Genomic DNA, 17,926 nt, shown 5'->3' with positions numbered 1-17,926 from the left:
TCCCCTTTTTTCTTCCTCTGCTTTATAGTTTCTATAAACACTAGGAGATGTATTTTTGAGCTTGGGGAATTATTTATACCAGTCTTTAGTAGTTTGATCCAGTGAATGTTTACTTACCATGCAAATGTAACATAATAAACTCATAACAAAATAACAGCCCTGCCAGCCAGTGTCCTGGTGATTAGATCCTCTGACTGGATTGCCCCTCACCTCCCCCACAGGTTATGGAGACTCCATCTTTGTTCACACTGATATATACTGATACATCTTTCCTGCAGTGCAGTGGATGGACTCCCACACTAGGAGATCTGAATTCTTATTCCAGGATTGAGGTCTGACCTGCTGTGTGGCCTTGGACAAGTAGCCTCACCTTTCTGGGCCACAGTTTCTCCAACCGGAAACGAGAAGCTTTGGGAGCGTGGGAAGGACAGTGGTGATAAATGAGCAGTTAAGACTCTGGGGCCCCTTCCAGTTGCCGTATTATGTGAGTTATTGTGTCAAGTGAAGCTATTTTGTGTTTGGCTTTAAATTTGTGAATAATTCCTCTAATTGTGATGTGTGTCAGGCGATTTTGAGGATTATTCATTTTTATTTTTATTTTTATTTTTTTAAAGATTTTATTTATTTATTTGACAGAGAGAGACACAGCGAAAGAGGGAACACAAGCAGAGGGAGTGGGAGAGGGAGAAGCAGGCTTCCCGCGGAGCATGGAGCCCAATGCGGGGCTCAATCCCAGGACCCTGGGATCATGACCTGAGCCGAAGGCAGATGCTTAACGACTGAGCCACTCAGGCGCCCCATTGAGGATTATTCATTTTTAAATGATTGCTTGTGACTGTGAGTTAAACTGACTTCAAGCTCTCGATCCAGTCTAGCCCTCAGCCCCTGTCAGCATGCGTTTGGTTTTCGAGCTCTCCACCCTCTGGTCCTTGTTTCTCTGTCAGCTTTCTGCAGGGACCACTTACCCCATAGAATCCTACACCCTTCTGTTTTCAAAAGTCTTTCATCGATCGTCTTCTCTCCTTTAGAACCCTTAGAATGTTACCACCATTCCACTTCTGGGTGTCAGGCCAACAAGCATTTACTAAGTATTTAATAATTACAGTTTACCCATTTTCCATCTCATCAGATCCTCAAAAGAACCTTGTAAGGTGGGTGTTCTCTTCGGTGTTTGACAGCATGAAAAAGGAGGTACAGAGAGAGTAAAAGTTGTGTATGAGGCCCTGTAGTAGGATAGTGTCAGAACCCATGTTTCTGAACCTACCTTACATGTTGTGCCTTTTGGAGTTGGCTGTAGGCAGATGATATGAAAAGCCAGTGAGAACAAGGGTGGTTTCCAATTTGTAATTTTGATTATCCAAAAAAACGATTGTTGGAAGAATTTGTTTTTTCATTTGGCTTTTCAGGCTTGCTTTGCCCCTGATTTTTCAGTTGATCCCAACCCTTCTACCTCTGCCTTGAGATTAAGAACCAGAGATTGTTAAAAGCTAAACCAATGGATCTTATCTAAATCCCTGTGTAAATATGACTCATTAGGTCTTACACCGAACAGCTCTCATGTTTCCAAAGATGGCTTTGATGTGTATCCCCTATCTCATCCAAGTTCTTTCTTTTTTGAATAGAGAAAACGAGGCCCAGGAAGGTGAAATGGCATTCCCAAGGTCACTCAGCCAGTTGACAGCAGAGCTTGGCCTAAACCCTCGTTCTGTTATTTGACTCTGCCCCTCATAAAGCTAATACCGTTCACCACATAGGGATCTTGTGGGAACTCTTTACATGGATGAAAAGAATTGGCTTTGGAAGAAAGTTTGATCTATTTCACATAGGCTCTGCCACTTTCTAGCTGTGTGACCCCAGAGCTCATTACTAACTTCTCTGAGCTTCAGTTTCTTCATCCAAAAAGAAGGGGAAAAAATGGAAATAATATCTGCCTCAGAGTAGACTAGAGGCATGTAGTAGGTGCTTAATAAATGGCAGCTGTGATTATTATAGTCTCTATTGTCCTTTTTGTTCTCCTTCCCCATATAACATCATACAGGGTATAGTTGGGACTAAAACAGAGACAACAGTTACCTTGCAAGCATTCACTGTTGCTTGGAAAGCAACTCCATACCTCTTGGCCAATTTCAACATCCCAGCAGTTCCATGTGTACTAAGAAGTAGAAGCAGTAAGAATGGCAGGCACTATGCTAAATGCTTGATATGAATGATCTCAAACCTTGCAGCAGCCCTGGAAAATTATTTTCCCCGTTGAACAGGTGAAGATCAAAGAGGTTTATGTAACCTGTCTAAGGCCATAAAGCGAGGAGTTAGCAAAAGCAGGCTTTGAATCCAGCCTGGGCTCCAGCATGTGATTTGGTCTACCACTTCATGGGTTCTGACACCCACTGAGGCTTGGGTGGGGATTTCGGGGGGGAAAGGATAAAGATAAAAAGGGCATTAAGATAAGGGAACCCGTCATTATTTGGCCAGTCATCTTTTCCAGAAACTCCCGCCAACCGCCCCTTTCCTGCTCCTGTTATCACTAGCCAGTTGATGGCTGGGCTGGGCTGGGCTGGGCCCCTCTACTAAAATCCTTCAGAGCTTTCCTGTTCTAGAGTTTTGCAAGAAGGTGGGCGGAGTGTTTGTGTGCTGGGCAGCCTTCCCAGGGGTGATTGTGGAAAGGAAGGGGAGTGATTTTTAGGGCCCTAAAAAGAAGCCAGGGAGAAGAGGAAAAAATAAAACCCTGTTTAAAAGAAAACAAATTTGACTCAAGCATTTTCTGGCATTATCTTTAGTCTAGACTTGGAGATGGAAGCCCAGGCCAGAAGTCTGGAAATGTCCATTTTCTTCTTGCTGTATAACTGCCCTTCCTAATGACCCAAGACACATCATTACAACAGCCTGATGGCCACATACCAAAAACAGCCCAGCCGCACATAGCGTAATGTCCTTTTTCATTCTTTTCTTCCCTCAAGGGGTACCCAGGCAATAAAAACAAATCCTATGCATGTTTTATGTGAGTGTGCGCATTTGTTTTCACACCAATATCTCATTCACCTTTTACACTTTGGGTCTTTTGACCCCAAGGAGTTCTTGCTATTTTGTTTTGCTGAAATACCCACTGCCTTGCTATGATTGTGGAGTAAAGCCCTGAGCATTGGGGTTGGAGGAGGTGCAGGGAACTGAAGGTTGGAAAGGGAGAATGTCCCTTACTCAATCTACTTTAGTAAGGACTTGGTATTTACTGAGTGTTCAACATTCTCTTTAGAGAGGAAATAAACTAAAGGTCAGATGTATTTAATTAAACCATCCATCTCTTGCACAGACTTAATACTTCATACTTTGTGAAAGTGTTTATGCATGTGTGTGTATGTTTTTTAAATTCACTTTCATATATCACCCATTTAAAGTATACAAGTCATTGTTTTTCAGTATATTCACAGGGTTGTGTACCCATCACCACCATCTAATGTTGGAACATTTTCATTACCTCAGATAGAAACCCCATACTCATTAGCAGTCACTCCTCCATCCCACCCCCATCCCCGGGCAACCACTAGTCTACTTGCTGTCTTTATGGATATGCTGATTTTAGACATTTCACATAAATAAAATCATTACAATCTGTAGCCTTTTATCGCTGGCTTCTTTCACTTAGCGTAGTTTTGAAGATCCATCCATGTTGTAGCATGTATCAGTACTTCATTCATTAGATGGATGAATAATATTCCATTATATAGCTATATCACATTGTTTATCCAGTCTTTACCTCTGTCATCACACGATCTTCTCCCTGTATATCTCTGTCTCTGTTTGCTGTTCTTATAAGTATACCCATCAGTAGATTAGGACCTACCCTGATCCAGTATGACCTCATGTTAACTAATTAGATCTGCAAAGACCCTATTTTCAAACAAGGTCACATCCTGAGGTTCCATGGAGACATGAGTTTTGGGGGGACACTGTTCAATCCAGTATAGACCCTAAGGAATAATTACCTACATTCAGGTAGAAATCTTTTAAAGTAGCAAGCAGAAGTGAGATTTTGGCAAAGTTTAGCACCAAAACAGCTTTGAAAGAATTTTTCTGAAGCTGCCGATCATTATGGAACTGACTGATTTTATAGACATGGCTTCATATTTATAGAATGGAATTCCAAGTGGACCCAACTCATCGTAATCCCTACTTCATCTTATTAGCAGACCTCGAAAGCCCCTCTTATTTTGACCACAAGAAACAGGCATATTTGGTTTTGTGCTAGTGAAAATTCTTTTATTTATTCAGCAACTATATATTCAATACCCACAGTGAGCTGAGACTGTTTTAGGCACCAGGAATACAGAAATGCCTAGAACACATTTTGAGAACTTAAAACATGCCAGATTGTCTCAACCCTTTATGCATTCCATCCTTGTGACCATCCTCTGTCAACTTGTAAATAAGGAAACTGAGGCTCAGAGAAGTGAAATGATTTCTCCAGCTCTGCAAGAGCCTGGGTCAGAGGGCCCCAGCTGTGAGAACAGGTCACTCTTCTTTTATACAGACCCACAGCTCAAAGCATGAAGTGAAGGGGGCACGCAGGGTGTATGGGGTGACAGGCGGGATAAGTAGATTGTGACAGAATGGCCTTTCTTGTTGGACTTGGGAACCTGGACTTGATTCTAGAGGCAGTGAGGAATCAGCGGTATGGAGGGAGTATGACCTCATGCTGTGTATTTCATTATTTTATTAATCAACATGTATTTATGGAGTTGGGTCACACACTGGGCTTGATGCCAGGGATGAAACTGTTAAGAGACAGTATCGCCCTCACTGAGTTTACAGCCGAATGTGTGGAGTGATGAGAGAGAAAGGTTACTGTCTTCCTAAAATTCTATGTGAAACACAAGGAAGGACTGGTCAGAAACAAGGTTGAAGAAATAAGAAAATGGTTTTAAAAAGAGAGAGCTTTGTAGGTCATCCTGAGGTTAACAGGGATCCACTGAAGAATTTGAAGCCGGGTGATGACATAATGACATGGCGTGGTCGTTGAGAAGCAGAGTCCTAGATAATGCCTAGGTTTCTGGCTCAGAACCAATTGGATGGTGGCGTTGATGTACTTCACGGCGAGGGAGAACACAGGAGGAGGATCGCTGAGCTTGACCTGCCTGTGGGACATCTGAATGGAGATGCCCAGCAGGCAGAGGGTTATAGGACAAGAGCCCAGGATAGAGAACTGAGCTAAAGACTGAGTTTCGAGAGTGTCATCACCTGGCTGGAGAACATTAGCCCAGGGGAGTCTCCTGAGTGAGTGAAGCTATAGGAGGGTCCAGGCTGGAACCATGAAAAATGCCCCCACTGAAGGATGGCAGAGGTGGAGGGATCCAAAAAGACCACGGGAAAGGTAGAAATGCCCCCAGAGGCTTTCTCTTAGCACCTTCCCTGTGTCTTCTCAGGCAGTAGCTGTGTTCACCCCGGCGCCATGGCTACTTCATGCCGAGCATAAACCTTCCCCCCTCTGCCATTAGAGAGTTCATCTTGCAAATCTAATGGAGTAATGAAGCCATTGATTCTGTTAACAAACATCCAGTTCACTACCAGACCTGTAATGGGAATTCATTTTGGAGGTCAATACAGCTGTCGACGGAACTGTTTTTCCCCCCGAGGCCCGTGGCTTTCTCTGTTGGACGCGGGCAGAAGTTGTTCTGCCTAGCATCAGAGAAGCCTGGAGAGTAATTAACCTGATAGAGCGCTAATGAGCTGGTGATCCTGGGGCCATGAGAAGGGTACAAAAATAAGTCAGATAACGGGGAGTAGAAACAGAAAAGATTCAAATAGCGTAGCAAGCCACCACACCACCACTGAACCATCACACCCCACCGGCTGTCACATCGCCAGAAATTACATCTTTAAATCTTTATTTCTCTTGAACAAGAAGTTTCACTGTGGAATTATTGTATGCCGAACGAACATTTTTGCTTGTTCCAAACACAGACTAAGAACTTTCTGTGCGCCTGGCCTTTATTGGGTAAATCCTGGGACCGTAGGCGCAACAGCCTCAGTCACTGTCTTAGAGACTCATGGGCTAGGCGAGGAGGCAGAGGGACCGTGGATATAATGAAGCATGGGCCAAGTGCTATTGGCAGCCAGAAGAAGGACCGTGTCCAGGAAGGTTTCAGAGAGAATATGATATCCGTGTAGGGTCTTAAAGTCCGCATGTGAGTGCCAGTAGAGTAGAAGTGAAATCCAAGGAAGAGCCGAAGCCCATAAGAAAGAGTCATAAAAGGGGCTGGTGTGCCTGGAGACTGATGAAGCTTCCGCATGCCTTGGGTCCGGGAGGAGAAAAGCAGGAAGTAGGTGAGACTGTCAAAGGCCTGTGCGTTAGGCTCAGGAACTTGGACTAGGCTTGGAGAACGAGCCAAATGAGTAATGCCCTTGGCTTGGGGGGGTAGCACTCTCAGCTGTGATCTGTCTTTAATACCCTGCTTCTTTTCTAGCACAACAGAGGGGAGTTTAAGAGGAGAGTTAAGGGGAAAAAAGACCAATTGACACAGAGTGGTGGGCATAAGAGTTGGGGAATGGGGACCATTGTTGTCCTCAAGAGGACTTGGAAGAGCAGGGTAGGAGGAGCTGGGACCAGTCTTACGGGACAGTCTGCTCCAGATACATGTGTGCTTTTATCCTTAATGCGGTAAGGCACACAGTCCAGGGTCTGACCTAGTGAGTCTCCAGGAAGCAAAGCTCATTTAACAAAGTCAGCCTGCGCTTTGATGGAGGTGATGACGCAGGAGCTTCCCAAGAGGAGGAAGGCAGTGGCACTTACTGCTCCGAGGGCTGGCCTGGCGGGAGCGCCGGAGTCCCACTCCCGTGCCGGGGCAAGCCACACCTCCCGGGAGCTGGGAGAACACCGTCAAGGTTGTGACTCGGAGCGGCCCCCAGGCGGCTCCAGGAGCGGCGCGGAGGCATCTCCTTTTCTGCCAGGCAGCCTCAGTCCTCCCTCTCCGGAGGCAGGGAAGGGGCAGGTGTGTGAGGGGGAGAGAAGGCTGCTGCTGGATCATTGCCTCTGCTCATAATATCTTTTCTTCCTCTGACAGCCCACTTGGGGATAAGGACACCCTTCTTCCCTTTTTCAGTCACAGAGCTCCTTCTTTTGTTTCCCAGACTCCCTGAGAAACCTTTCCTCCACCAGTCACGGCCCCCGCTCTTCTCCAGCCGAGCTCAGCAGCTCCAGTCAGCACCTTCTCCGAGAACGGAAGTCCTCAGCCCCATCGCACTCCAGCCAGCCCACGCTGTTCACCTTTGAACCCCCGGTGTCCAACCACATGCAGCCCACCTTGTCCACCAGTGCGCCTCAGGAGTATCTCTACTTGCACCAGTGCATCAGCCGGAGAGCGGAGAACGCAAGGTAGGAGATAGGAGACCGCTGTGAGCACCGGTGGGTTGCATGGCCACTCGCAGGGCCCAGTGGCTTGCAGTCATACTGTTTTTAATTTTAAAGACAAGGGAGTAAAATATTTTCTCAGGCGAACAGACATATTTATTAACAAAGCCTCATTCTTTTGCCGAGGTAAGCTTCACGTTGTGCTGGTATCAGCTGCGTTGCTGTACAGTGATAATTAGATTCCAGAGGAACCTCCCATTATCAGAAATCATGCTATAAAAATTTTTTGTTTAATCTGAGGGGGGAAAGGCATTAGGGGCTAGAGTTTCAGAATTGGGAAAAAAAAAAACATCAATTTACTTGTTGGTAAGAAGAGTATAGTTATAAAGTCTTACAATATTGAACATATCCGTATCTCACTTCTGCTCTAGAGCTGCACTGTTCTGTGTGGTAGTTAACTATCCACGTGTTTAAATTTGAATGGGCTCAAATAAGATAAAACTTAAAATGAAGTTCCTCAGTTGCACTGGCCACATTTCAAATTCCCAGTCGCCAAGTGTGGCTAGCGGCTACCCTAGCGGACAGCACAGATAAGGAAACCTTCCATCACCACAGAAAGTTCTAGAGCAAGGACTCTCTGCTCTAGAATAACGGTCTTTGTAGTTCTAACACCACTAGCTCTCTCACAGGTGCGGAGTCTGTCCATATTTTTACTGCCTTTTATTCCCATTGTTAGGGCAAACACAAGCACAGAGGTGATGGGCTTTGCCAAAGCTAGTTCCCAGTTGCTAGCATGGGCAGCAGATGACAAATCCTATTTCTCAATTAATTTAGAAATATCTAATTTGTGTTATGAAAACTAAGGCAATTAGAGAAGTGACTGTATTAGTGTATCACATCATAGAACATTTTCAAGCAGAATCTTACTCGAACCGGTCAAATGCACTGAGAGAGAGCCAATATAGATCATTTCTGTCCATTTCCTAGTTGAGGAAAATGAGGCTCCCAGCTACCGCGTGACAGAGGCAGGACTAGAACCCAGGGCTCTTCATCCCTGGTCCTGCACTCCACACCACGTTACCTGCTTCTGGGACCAGCACACAGCACGCACTCCAGCACTCTGTCTTAAGGTTGCCTCAAATACCCATTTTCCTGAGGCCGCAGGATTCATGTTTGTGAACTTTCAACTGGTTCAAACTCCATCCACTTAGACCAGAAGAGCTGAGATCACCCAACAAGGTTGCGGCAGCGCCGTAAACAGCACTGAGGCTCCTGGATCATACACCAGACATGCAGGGTGCAGACATTAAAAGCATTTACAGGCTTGGAATCCATCAGATACAGGTCCAAATTTAGGTTCTGCCACTTTCTTTGTGATCTTGGGCCACGTACTGAACCTCCTTGAGCTTCCATTTCCTGACCTGCCGAATGGAAATAACTCCTTCTAAGGCTTCCTGATGAGCACAGTGACCCGAGCACATCCTCAGTACTCAGGAGCATTTGTTCTCCTTGGGCCCAGGCCCTCCCCACCCCCCCGCCCACCTCACACATCTTTGCCTCAGAGTAGAGAAGGTGAGGTCTTAAAATCATCGTTCTCTTGAAAGTGGACTTTCTGTTAATGCCTCTCACCCTCAGAATACATATGTAATATCTGGGGATCTGGTTAAAATGCTGACTCTGATTCAGTAGGCCTGCCGTGGGTCCTGAGATCCTGCCTTTCTGCTAAATTCCAGAGCTTGTCTGTGGGTCACACTTTAAGTAGAAGGCTTTATATAATACTAACAACTACTACCACCTCCACTCCCATGATGCTGCAGGAGCAGCAGAGAACAGATATGTAAATGTCTCTGCTTGAATTAGCAGTTAGGGCCCACTCTCTGTACACCCCCCTCCTCGCTAAAACCTCTGTTAATTTGCCTAGCTGAAATCCACTTCTCTGATTTCCCACAACAGTTTTTTATTCTCTCTCTCTCATGGCATTTGGAACTCTCTGCCTCATTGTATGGATATTTGTATTAATATATTGCTGCACTTTGAAGACGGGACCAAGGGCATATAGTAGGTACATAAAAAATATCCAAGCAAATCTGTGTTATATAGAGAGAACATAATAGGGGAGACAAAACTGATCTGCGGTTGGGGAAGCAGCTTTAGTGTGGGTCCCTGACCAAGCTGTGCTTTTCTCTGTGTCTGCTTTCACTTGTGTGGGTGTGGGAACAGGAGAGGGATGAGCAGGATCTTGGAGATTTTTGGAAAAAATAAGTTCAAACAACATTAACAGAATTCCCAAGTAACGGAGGGTGGGAAGGAAGCTTTCTTTGGTCCAGAAACACCATATAATTTCTGGAAGTATTGGAGTAGTTTACATGATACTAAACATACTGTAACAATTAGAAAATCCGGACACAATATAAAAAAACAACTGTTTGAAGGCACTGAAGAGCAATCACAAAGCAGACAGAAACTGAAAGAGATTTAACTCTTAAACGGAGCTAGGAGGGGGGCGCCCAGGTGGCTTAGTCGCTTGAGCATCCAACTCTTGATTTCAGCTGAGGTCATGATCTCAGCGTCGTGAGATTAGCCCTGCATCGGGCTCCACCCTGGGTGTGGAGCCTACTTAGGATTCTCTCTCCCTCTGCCCCTCCCCTGCTTGCGTTGCACTCTCTCTCTCTCAAAAAAAAAAAAAAAAGGAGCTAGCCCCATACAAAGACATCAAGTGTGTCAATAGCTTTAATCTATGGTATTAAGGGGTAGGGCTGGATATAGTGAAGAGATGGTGAAATTTAGGAGACCGAAACTCTAAAAAAATCACTGGGGAGTGCCAGTCCCTGTGTGGTGGCAGAAGCACACTACAGACTGCCCCTCCCACTGATCACAAGTAAAAACTACGGACAAAACACAATTGCCCTGTAATCATTTTGATTCTATAAAAATAAAATGAGGCAAGTTATAAAGGGGAGCAAAACTTGAAGATGGCAACAATATAGAGGTGAATCCTCTGTATCTCGTGGAATTGCCCTGAGGGCAGGCCCACTCACACAGCAGCCCACTGGGGCAGACAGCTGAAATGTGATAGAAACCCCATCTTTCTTGGTAGAGGAATCAGAAGAGGAGCCCTTTGGGGGCTGGAAGGGAGTGGAGTACCCAGAGTGAAGAGAGCTGGAGAAGGGATTTCCTCATTCTGGGTGTGAAACCACACACATCTCAGGCTCACTGTGAGCTGCACACGTGTGGGACAGACCAAACCAGCATAACAAAGGCTTTGTGAACTAAGCTGAGATCTGCATCACCACACACAGAAGGAGAGACGGATCTTGCAGCCTGAATCTAACCACAGTGATTGCCTGCAAATCAAAAACATCCACATTCTCCAGAGGATTATAACAGAACCCAGCATCTACACAACATCATAGCACAATACTAAAGATATATAATACAAAATTTCTCAACATACAGAGAACCAGCAAAATGTAACCAGTTCTCAAGGGAAAGCACAAATGCCAAGCCCAGCATAACCTACATGTTAGAATTAACAGACACAAATTCAAAAGCCTGTATTATAACAATATTCCATAAACATGAATGGAAAGAAAAGAAAAACTATCAACCCACAAGTTTATATCCTGAAAAATTATCCTTTAGGAATGAAGAGATTTCCAAATGAAAGAAAAACAAGAGAATTTCCGAGAGATCTGAATAAAGAACTGATAAGGAAGTTCTTCAGGCTGAAGCAAAATAGTACCAGAAGGAAACTAAAACCTTCAGGAATGAAGGAACAGCAGCAGAAATAGTAAATATCTGCATGATTTTCCCTCCTCAGTTCGTTAGTATATGTGACTGTTGAAAACAAATATTAAACATTGCCTGGTGGGGTTTTCACCTGGTTTTCTCTTCAGTGTGAAGAGCTTCCTTTGTCATTTCTTACCATCTGAGTCACCTTGTGACATGTTTTCCCAGTTTCCACTTATCTGGAAATACCTGCATTTCACCTTCATTTTTTTTTAAGATTTATTTACTTATTCGAGAGAGAGCGCACATGCGTGGGGGGAAAGGGACAGAGGGAGAAGGAGAGCGAGAGTCTCAAGCAGACTCCCCACTGAGCACAGAGCCCTACGCAGAACTCAGTCTCACGACCCCGAGGTCACAACGTGAGCCGAAACCAAGAGTCAGTTGCTAAACATCCATGCCACCCAGGCGCACCTCACCTTCGTTTTGGGGAGGTATCTTGCTGGATATAAAATTCTGGAATGGTGGTTTTATTTTCTTTTGGCATTTTAAAGGATGTCATTATATAATCTTCTGCCCTTCATTGTTTTTGTTGAGAGGTGAGCTGTTATTTTTATTGTTAGAATCCTATATGTAATGTATCTTTCTTCCTCTGAATGTTATTTTTTTCTCTAAAAAAACTGGTGAAATAACATAAAAATTATCCTCTGAGCTGTTTTTAAGTGTACAGCAGTTAGTGTTAAGTACTTTCACATTGTTATGTAACCAATCTCTAGAACTGTTTTTATCTTGCAAAACTGAAACTCCCCACCCATTAAAAATTCCCCATTTCCCCTTTCCCCTACTTCCTGACACCTTCCTTTCTACTGTTTGTATGAGTTTGACTTCTCTAGGTAATTCATATAAATGGAATCATACAGCCCTTGTTTTTCTGTGAGTGGCTTTTTTCACTTAGGATAATGTCTTTAAGGTTCATCCATGTTAGAGAGTGTGTCAGAACGTCCTTCTTTTTCCAGCTGAATACTATTTCATTGCCTCTTTATGCCACATTTTGTTTATTTCATCCACCAGTAGACACCTTGGTTGCTTCCACCTTTTAGCTGTTGTGGATAATTCTGCTGCGAACATGGGTGTACAGATACTCTTCAAAGAGTCGGACTTCAATTATTTGGGGAACATACCCAGAAGGAGAATTGCTGGATACTCTGGTAATTCTGTTTTCAATCTTCTGAGAAACTACCATACCATTTTTCATAGTGGCTGCACCATTTTACAACCGTGCACAAGGGTGATAGTTTCTCCACACCCTTGCCAGTATTTGGTATTTTTTGGTAGTGCTCTCCTAATGGCTGTGAGGTGGTATCTCACTGTGGTTTGGGAGTTTTTTGGGTTTTTTGTTTGTTTGTTTGTTTGTTTGTTTTTTAGAGGTGAGTGAGGGCAGAGGGAGAGAGAGAATCCCAAGCAGGCTCCACACCCAGTGCAGTCAGACACGGGGCTCGTTCTCACAACCCTGAGATCATGACCAGAGCCGAAATCAAGAGTTGGACACTTAACCAACTGAGCCACCCGGGCACCCCACACTGGGGGTTATTTACATTTCCATAATGATTAGGAATGTTCAGCATCTTTTCATGTGTTTGTTGGCTATTTGTACATCTTTGGAGAAATATCTATGTAGACCTCTGCCCATTTTTTTTTATCTGGTTAGTTGGTCATTGTTATTGGGTTGTAGAAGTTCTTTGTATGATCTGGATATTAACACCTTGCCGAATATGTGATTTACAGATATTCCCCCATTCTATAGATTGCCTGTCACTCTGCAGATTGTGTCCTTTGATGCAGTTTTATATTTTGATGCAGCCCAATTTATTTTTACTTTGTTGCCTGTGCTTTTGGTGTCATACATACATTAAAAAAACATAATTCCCAAATCCACTCTCAGGAAGCTTTTCCTCCTGTGTTTTCTTCTCAGAGTTTATAGTTTTAGCTCTTATGTTTAGGTCTTTGATCCATTTCTTGTTTATTTTTATATATGATGAAAAGATCTAACTTCATTTTTGTGCATATGGATATCCAATTTTCCCAGCACCGTTTGTTGAAAACATTGTCATTTCCCCATTGAATGGTCTGAGCATCTGTGCTGAAAATCATTAGATCTATACATCAAGGTTATTTCTGGGCACTATATTCTATTCCATTGGTCTCTATGTCTATCTTTGTGCCAGTACCACACTTTTAATTACTGTAGCTTTGTAATAATATGTTTTGAAATCAGGAAGTATGAGACCTCTCCCTTTGTTCTTTGTTTGCAAGATTATTTTGGCTATTTGGACTTCTGTCTGTTTGCTGACTTTTTTTCTTTGTTTTTCAGCAATTTGACTGATATTCCTAGGTGTATTTTTCTTGGTTTGGGCTTCACTTAGCTTTCTGATTCTATTTGTTGCTCTTTTTTATCCAATACAGCAAAATTTATACCAATATTTCTTCTTCAAGTTTTTTTTCTGCCCCATTCCATCTTTGCTTTCCTTCTCTTCTTCACGTTAGACCACTTGATACTGACCCATACATCACTGATAGTACTCATTTTTTTAAAAATCGTATTTCCTCTCTGTGCTCATTTTGGATGATTTTTTAATTGAATTTTCAGTTCTAGAATCCTCCCCCTTTTGCCCCACCCCACCCTTTTATTTACTTTTTTTTAACCATTTTGAGGGGTAATTGAAGTACAGTCAGTGTCAATATATATAAAGTTTCCTCATGCCCCTTAAGTCCATACTTCCCTCTACCTCATTCCTCAGGAACCACTGTACCTCACTGTAGTGAGGAACCACTCACTACATTAGCTGTCATTTTCTAGAATTTTACTTGAGTGGAATCATATACTATTGACTATTTTTCCTTATATCTTTCACACAACATAATGCTTTTGGGATTCATCCATGTTGTTACATGTATCATTAGTTGTTCCTTTTTATTCAATGTACCTTTATATCACAATTTATCCATTCCTATGTTGATGGGCACTTGGATTGTTTCCAGTTTTAGCTATTACAAATTAAGATGCATCTGTACATAAATAGTCACTAACAAATCTTGGTGTAGACATTTGCTTCATTTCTCTTGGGTAAATACCTAGAAAACCAGACCTAGGTGGTTTTACTGGTGAATTCTATCAAATGGGGCACCACAAATATTACCCATATTCTTTCAGGAGACATAAGAGGAGGGCGTCCTTTTGCAACTCTTTTTTTTTCTTTTTGAGACCAAAATAACCCTACTACCAAAACCTGGCAAAGATTACAGGAAAGAAAATCGGAAGGTAATATTCCCTATGAATATAGATGCAGAAATTCTTTCTTTTACCAAAAAAAAATATATATATAGTAAATCCAACTTAAAAATATATATATTTAGTGTGTGTGTGTGTATGTGTGTGTTTTAGGGATAATTTAAATATATTAGGGAATATATGTGTATATATACCTCATTAGGGATAATAGTTCATGATGAAGTAGTGTTCATCCCAGGAATGAAAGGTTGATTTTACATTAAGAAACCAACCAGTGTAGGGGCGCCTGGGTGGCTCAGTCATTAAGCGTCTGCCTTCGGCTCAGGTCATGATCCCAGGGTCCTGGGATCGAGCCCCACATCGGGCTCCCTGCTCAGCGGGAAGCCTGCTTCTCTCTCTCCCTGCTCATGCTCTCTCTCTTTCTTTCTCTGACAAATAAATAAATAAATCTTCAAAAAAAATTAAAGAAAAGAACTTAACAAAATTAGAGGATTTTATACCACCTGATTTCAAGCCTTGCAGACAAACCTTTGTCTTTGTCTTCTTCAAGACCATGTTGTTTTGATGAAAAGGTAAACATACGGAGCTCCCTAGAACAGAATGGTGAAGCGTGTGTGTGTGCATGTGTGTGCACGCATGCACACACACATGTTGACAAAGGTGCCAATAGGGAGATGAAAGTCTTTTCAACAAATGGTGCTGGAATAAAAAAAAAAAAAAACCTTTATTGATACCACACTACTCAAAAGTTAAATGTGTCAGGGGCGCCTGGGTGGCTCAGTCGTTAAGCGTCTGCCTTTGGCTCAGGTCATGATCCCAGGGTCCTGGGATCGAGTCCCACATCGGGCTCCTTGCTCAGCAGGGAACCTGCTTCTCCCTCTCCTTCTCCCCCTGCTTGTGTTCCCTCTCTCACTGTGTCTCTCTCTGTCAAATAAATAAATAAAATCTTTTAAAAATAAATAAATAGGGGCACCTGGGTGGCTCAGATGGTTAAACATCTGCCTTCAGCTCAGGTCATGATCCCAGGGTCCTGGGATCAAGCCCCGCATAGGGCTCCCTGCTCGGCGGGAAGCCTGCTTCTCCCCCTCCCACTCCCCCTGCTTGTGTTCCCTCTCTCGCTGTGTCTCTCTCTGTCAAATAAATAAATAAAATCTTTAAAAAAAAAAATAAAATAAAAATAAATAAATAAAAGTATTTTAGGAGGACCTGGGTGGCTCAGTTGGTTAAGCGACTGCCTTCAGCTCAGGTCATGATCCCAGGGTCCTGGCACTGAGTCCCACATCGGGCTCCCTGCTCAGCGGGGAGCCTGCTTCTCCCTCTGCCTGCTGCCCCCTCCCCCCCGGCTTGTGCTCTCTCTCTCCCTCTCTGTCAAATAAATAAATAATCTTTAAAAAAAAGAAGTTATGTGTCAAAGACCTAAATGTAAAATGTGATAGTAAGAAATTTCTAGAAGAAAACATCTCTGTGTTCTTGAGGTAAGCAAAGATTTTTATCATAGGGTACAAAAAGGGAGAATCATAAAAGAAAATAAATTTATAAAGTAGTTGAATCAAAATTAAAACTTTTGTTCTTCAAAAAACCCCACAAAATGCCAAGTCACAAAATATGAGAAAATACTCAAAACAAATATATCTGACAAAGGATTTATTTCTAGAAAATATAAAGCATTATTACAACTTAAGACAAACAACCCAATTTTTTTAAATGGGCAGAAGTTTTGAATAGACACTTCACCAAAAAAAGATACAGAAATGGCAAATGAAAAGATGCAGAATCACCAGGGAAATGTGAAAACCTCCGAGCAGTTTTGCTTCATGTCCACGGGAATGGGTAAAGAAAAAAGACTGACAGTGCCAAGCATTGACAGATGTACTGCTCTCCTGCTTCTGACATCCACATTACATACTAGGTGCTCTGGAGAAAAGAAATAATGCTTTATAGTTTACAAAGCACTCTCACATTAGTTACCCCATTTGACCTCCAAAATAATTTCATAGGGTTACATCTTTATTTTTTTTATTGTATTTTTAAGTAATCTCTACACCCAGCGTGTGGGACTCGAACTCACAACCCCAAGATCAAGAGTCTCATGCTCCACCGACTGAGTCGGCCAGGCACCCCTCAAAGGGTTCCTTCTGAGTGGGGATTTGGGAGAGAGAAGCAGCTCATTCATCTCTGCCTAGCATAGACATAAATATGTCTGTTTGGATTACTATAGTGACAGAGAGGGAGAGAGAGAGAGAACGGAAGCTAATCATAACCAGCCTTTATCTATTCCTTTTTTCATTTGTGGGGGAACCTGACATACTGTACAATAAATTAAGCACCTTAGAGATAAAACTATAAATTACTTATCTTTTACTACAGTTTTAGCCACTATTCTTCCTTCAAGTACCAGATATGCGTTCCAGCTAAAATGACTTCAGTTCTCAAAATCTAGCTTTTCCACTGAGCAAAAGTAACTCCTCAAAGTAATAACTGTCACCAAGGAGGGAGTATTTGAACTGACCCCATCAAGACAAGTGGAGTCCTTTTTGTCTTGCCTGGATTTAGTTTTGCCCTCCAGCCTTTAGGGCCTCATGTCAGACTCTAGACCTTCTCTCTCTTCCTATTTCCAGGAGGCTGTTGTACCTGTAGCAGGTGATACGGTGCGGTGAGTCACATGCCTCAGAAAGCCATGCTTCTGGGCAAGGGTCGGGGGGTGGGGGCTAAAATTTCAAGTGATGGGATTCCAGACGGAATGCATCACTGACCCTGCAGCACTATTCTGCAGAAAGACAGCGGGTGAAAAGTAAAATGAGAAATGGCAATGGAGAACTTGCCTTTGATTAATCATTTCTAACTAAGACCTCTGACTGATTCACCCGGTGGCTTTGATGGACCAAAGGCTGAGAATATACAACTTTTTGTTTCATTTATTTTGTCTATATAACTTTGCTCTGTAACCACAATGAGAAGGCTGGCTCACCCTTGCCACCAGAAGGGTTTGAGATGCAAAGATCACCTCACCTCTTAGAGATTGTGAGACAGCGTTTTCTGCGTTTTCTTCCCTCATCGGGAGGATCCCTGTGAGAAGGGTGAAATGCAGAAGGATGGTCCACATGACCTCTTCAGATCGCCAGTGACAGTTACAGAACTAAGTGGTGGTTAATTCACTTAGGACCGTGTGTACATTCGCTTTCTTTAAATGGGAACATACCTATTAAAAATGAGACTGGGCTCTTCATGAAGGTACTAGGAGCAGGGTGGAAAACAGTGAAATCATGGTGCGTGGTGCGTGAAACTATATGGAAAAATGCCAAAGAACTGTTGCAAAATTAAGTGCTGAGAAGCTAGGAGAGCACTGCTGAAAGATAAGGGAGCGCTTTCGGGCGGTGTTAAGCCGTGAGCAGAGCGGCGGCCAGAGGTGATGGGCTCGGGCCACCCAGCCGCAGCGGGCGCTGGGGCGGGGCAGGGGCAGGGGCTGCGGGCTGGAAGGGGTGCCTCTCTCAGCCTTGCCTCTGCCGCCTGCAGCTCCCTGCACAGGCCAGGGCGGTTCTTCTCGTGGGGTAGGCGAGGGGGTTCAGAAC

At 43.4% G+C, this 17,926-nt stretch overlaps 1 protein-coding gene across 1 annotated transcript in view; it reads left to right on the top strand.

Moving 5' to 3' along the window:
* GAB2 (GRB2 associated binding protein 2) overlaps positions 1-17,926 on the top strand; it is a 184,278-nt gene that overhangs the window by 152,029 nt on the left and 14,323 nt on the right. The window contains 1 exon segment of the mRNA XM_032427087.1: positions 7,123-7,366. Within this exon segment, the coding sequence (XP_032282978.1) occupies positions 7,123-7,366 (244 nt within the window).

Source organism: Phoca vitulina, unplaced genomic scaffold (assembly GCF_004348235.1).
Source record: "Phoca vitulina isolate PV1807 unplaced genomic scaffold, GSC_HSeal_1.0 scaffold36, whole genome shotgun sequence".
Classification (NCBI taxonomy): Eukaryota; Metazoa; Chordata; class Mammalia; order Carnivora; family Phocidae; genus Phoca; species Phoca vitulina.
This window is presented reverse-complemented; position numbering and strand designations above follow the sequence as displayed.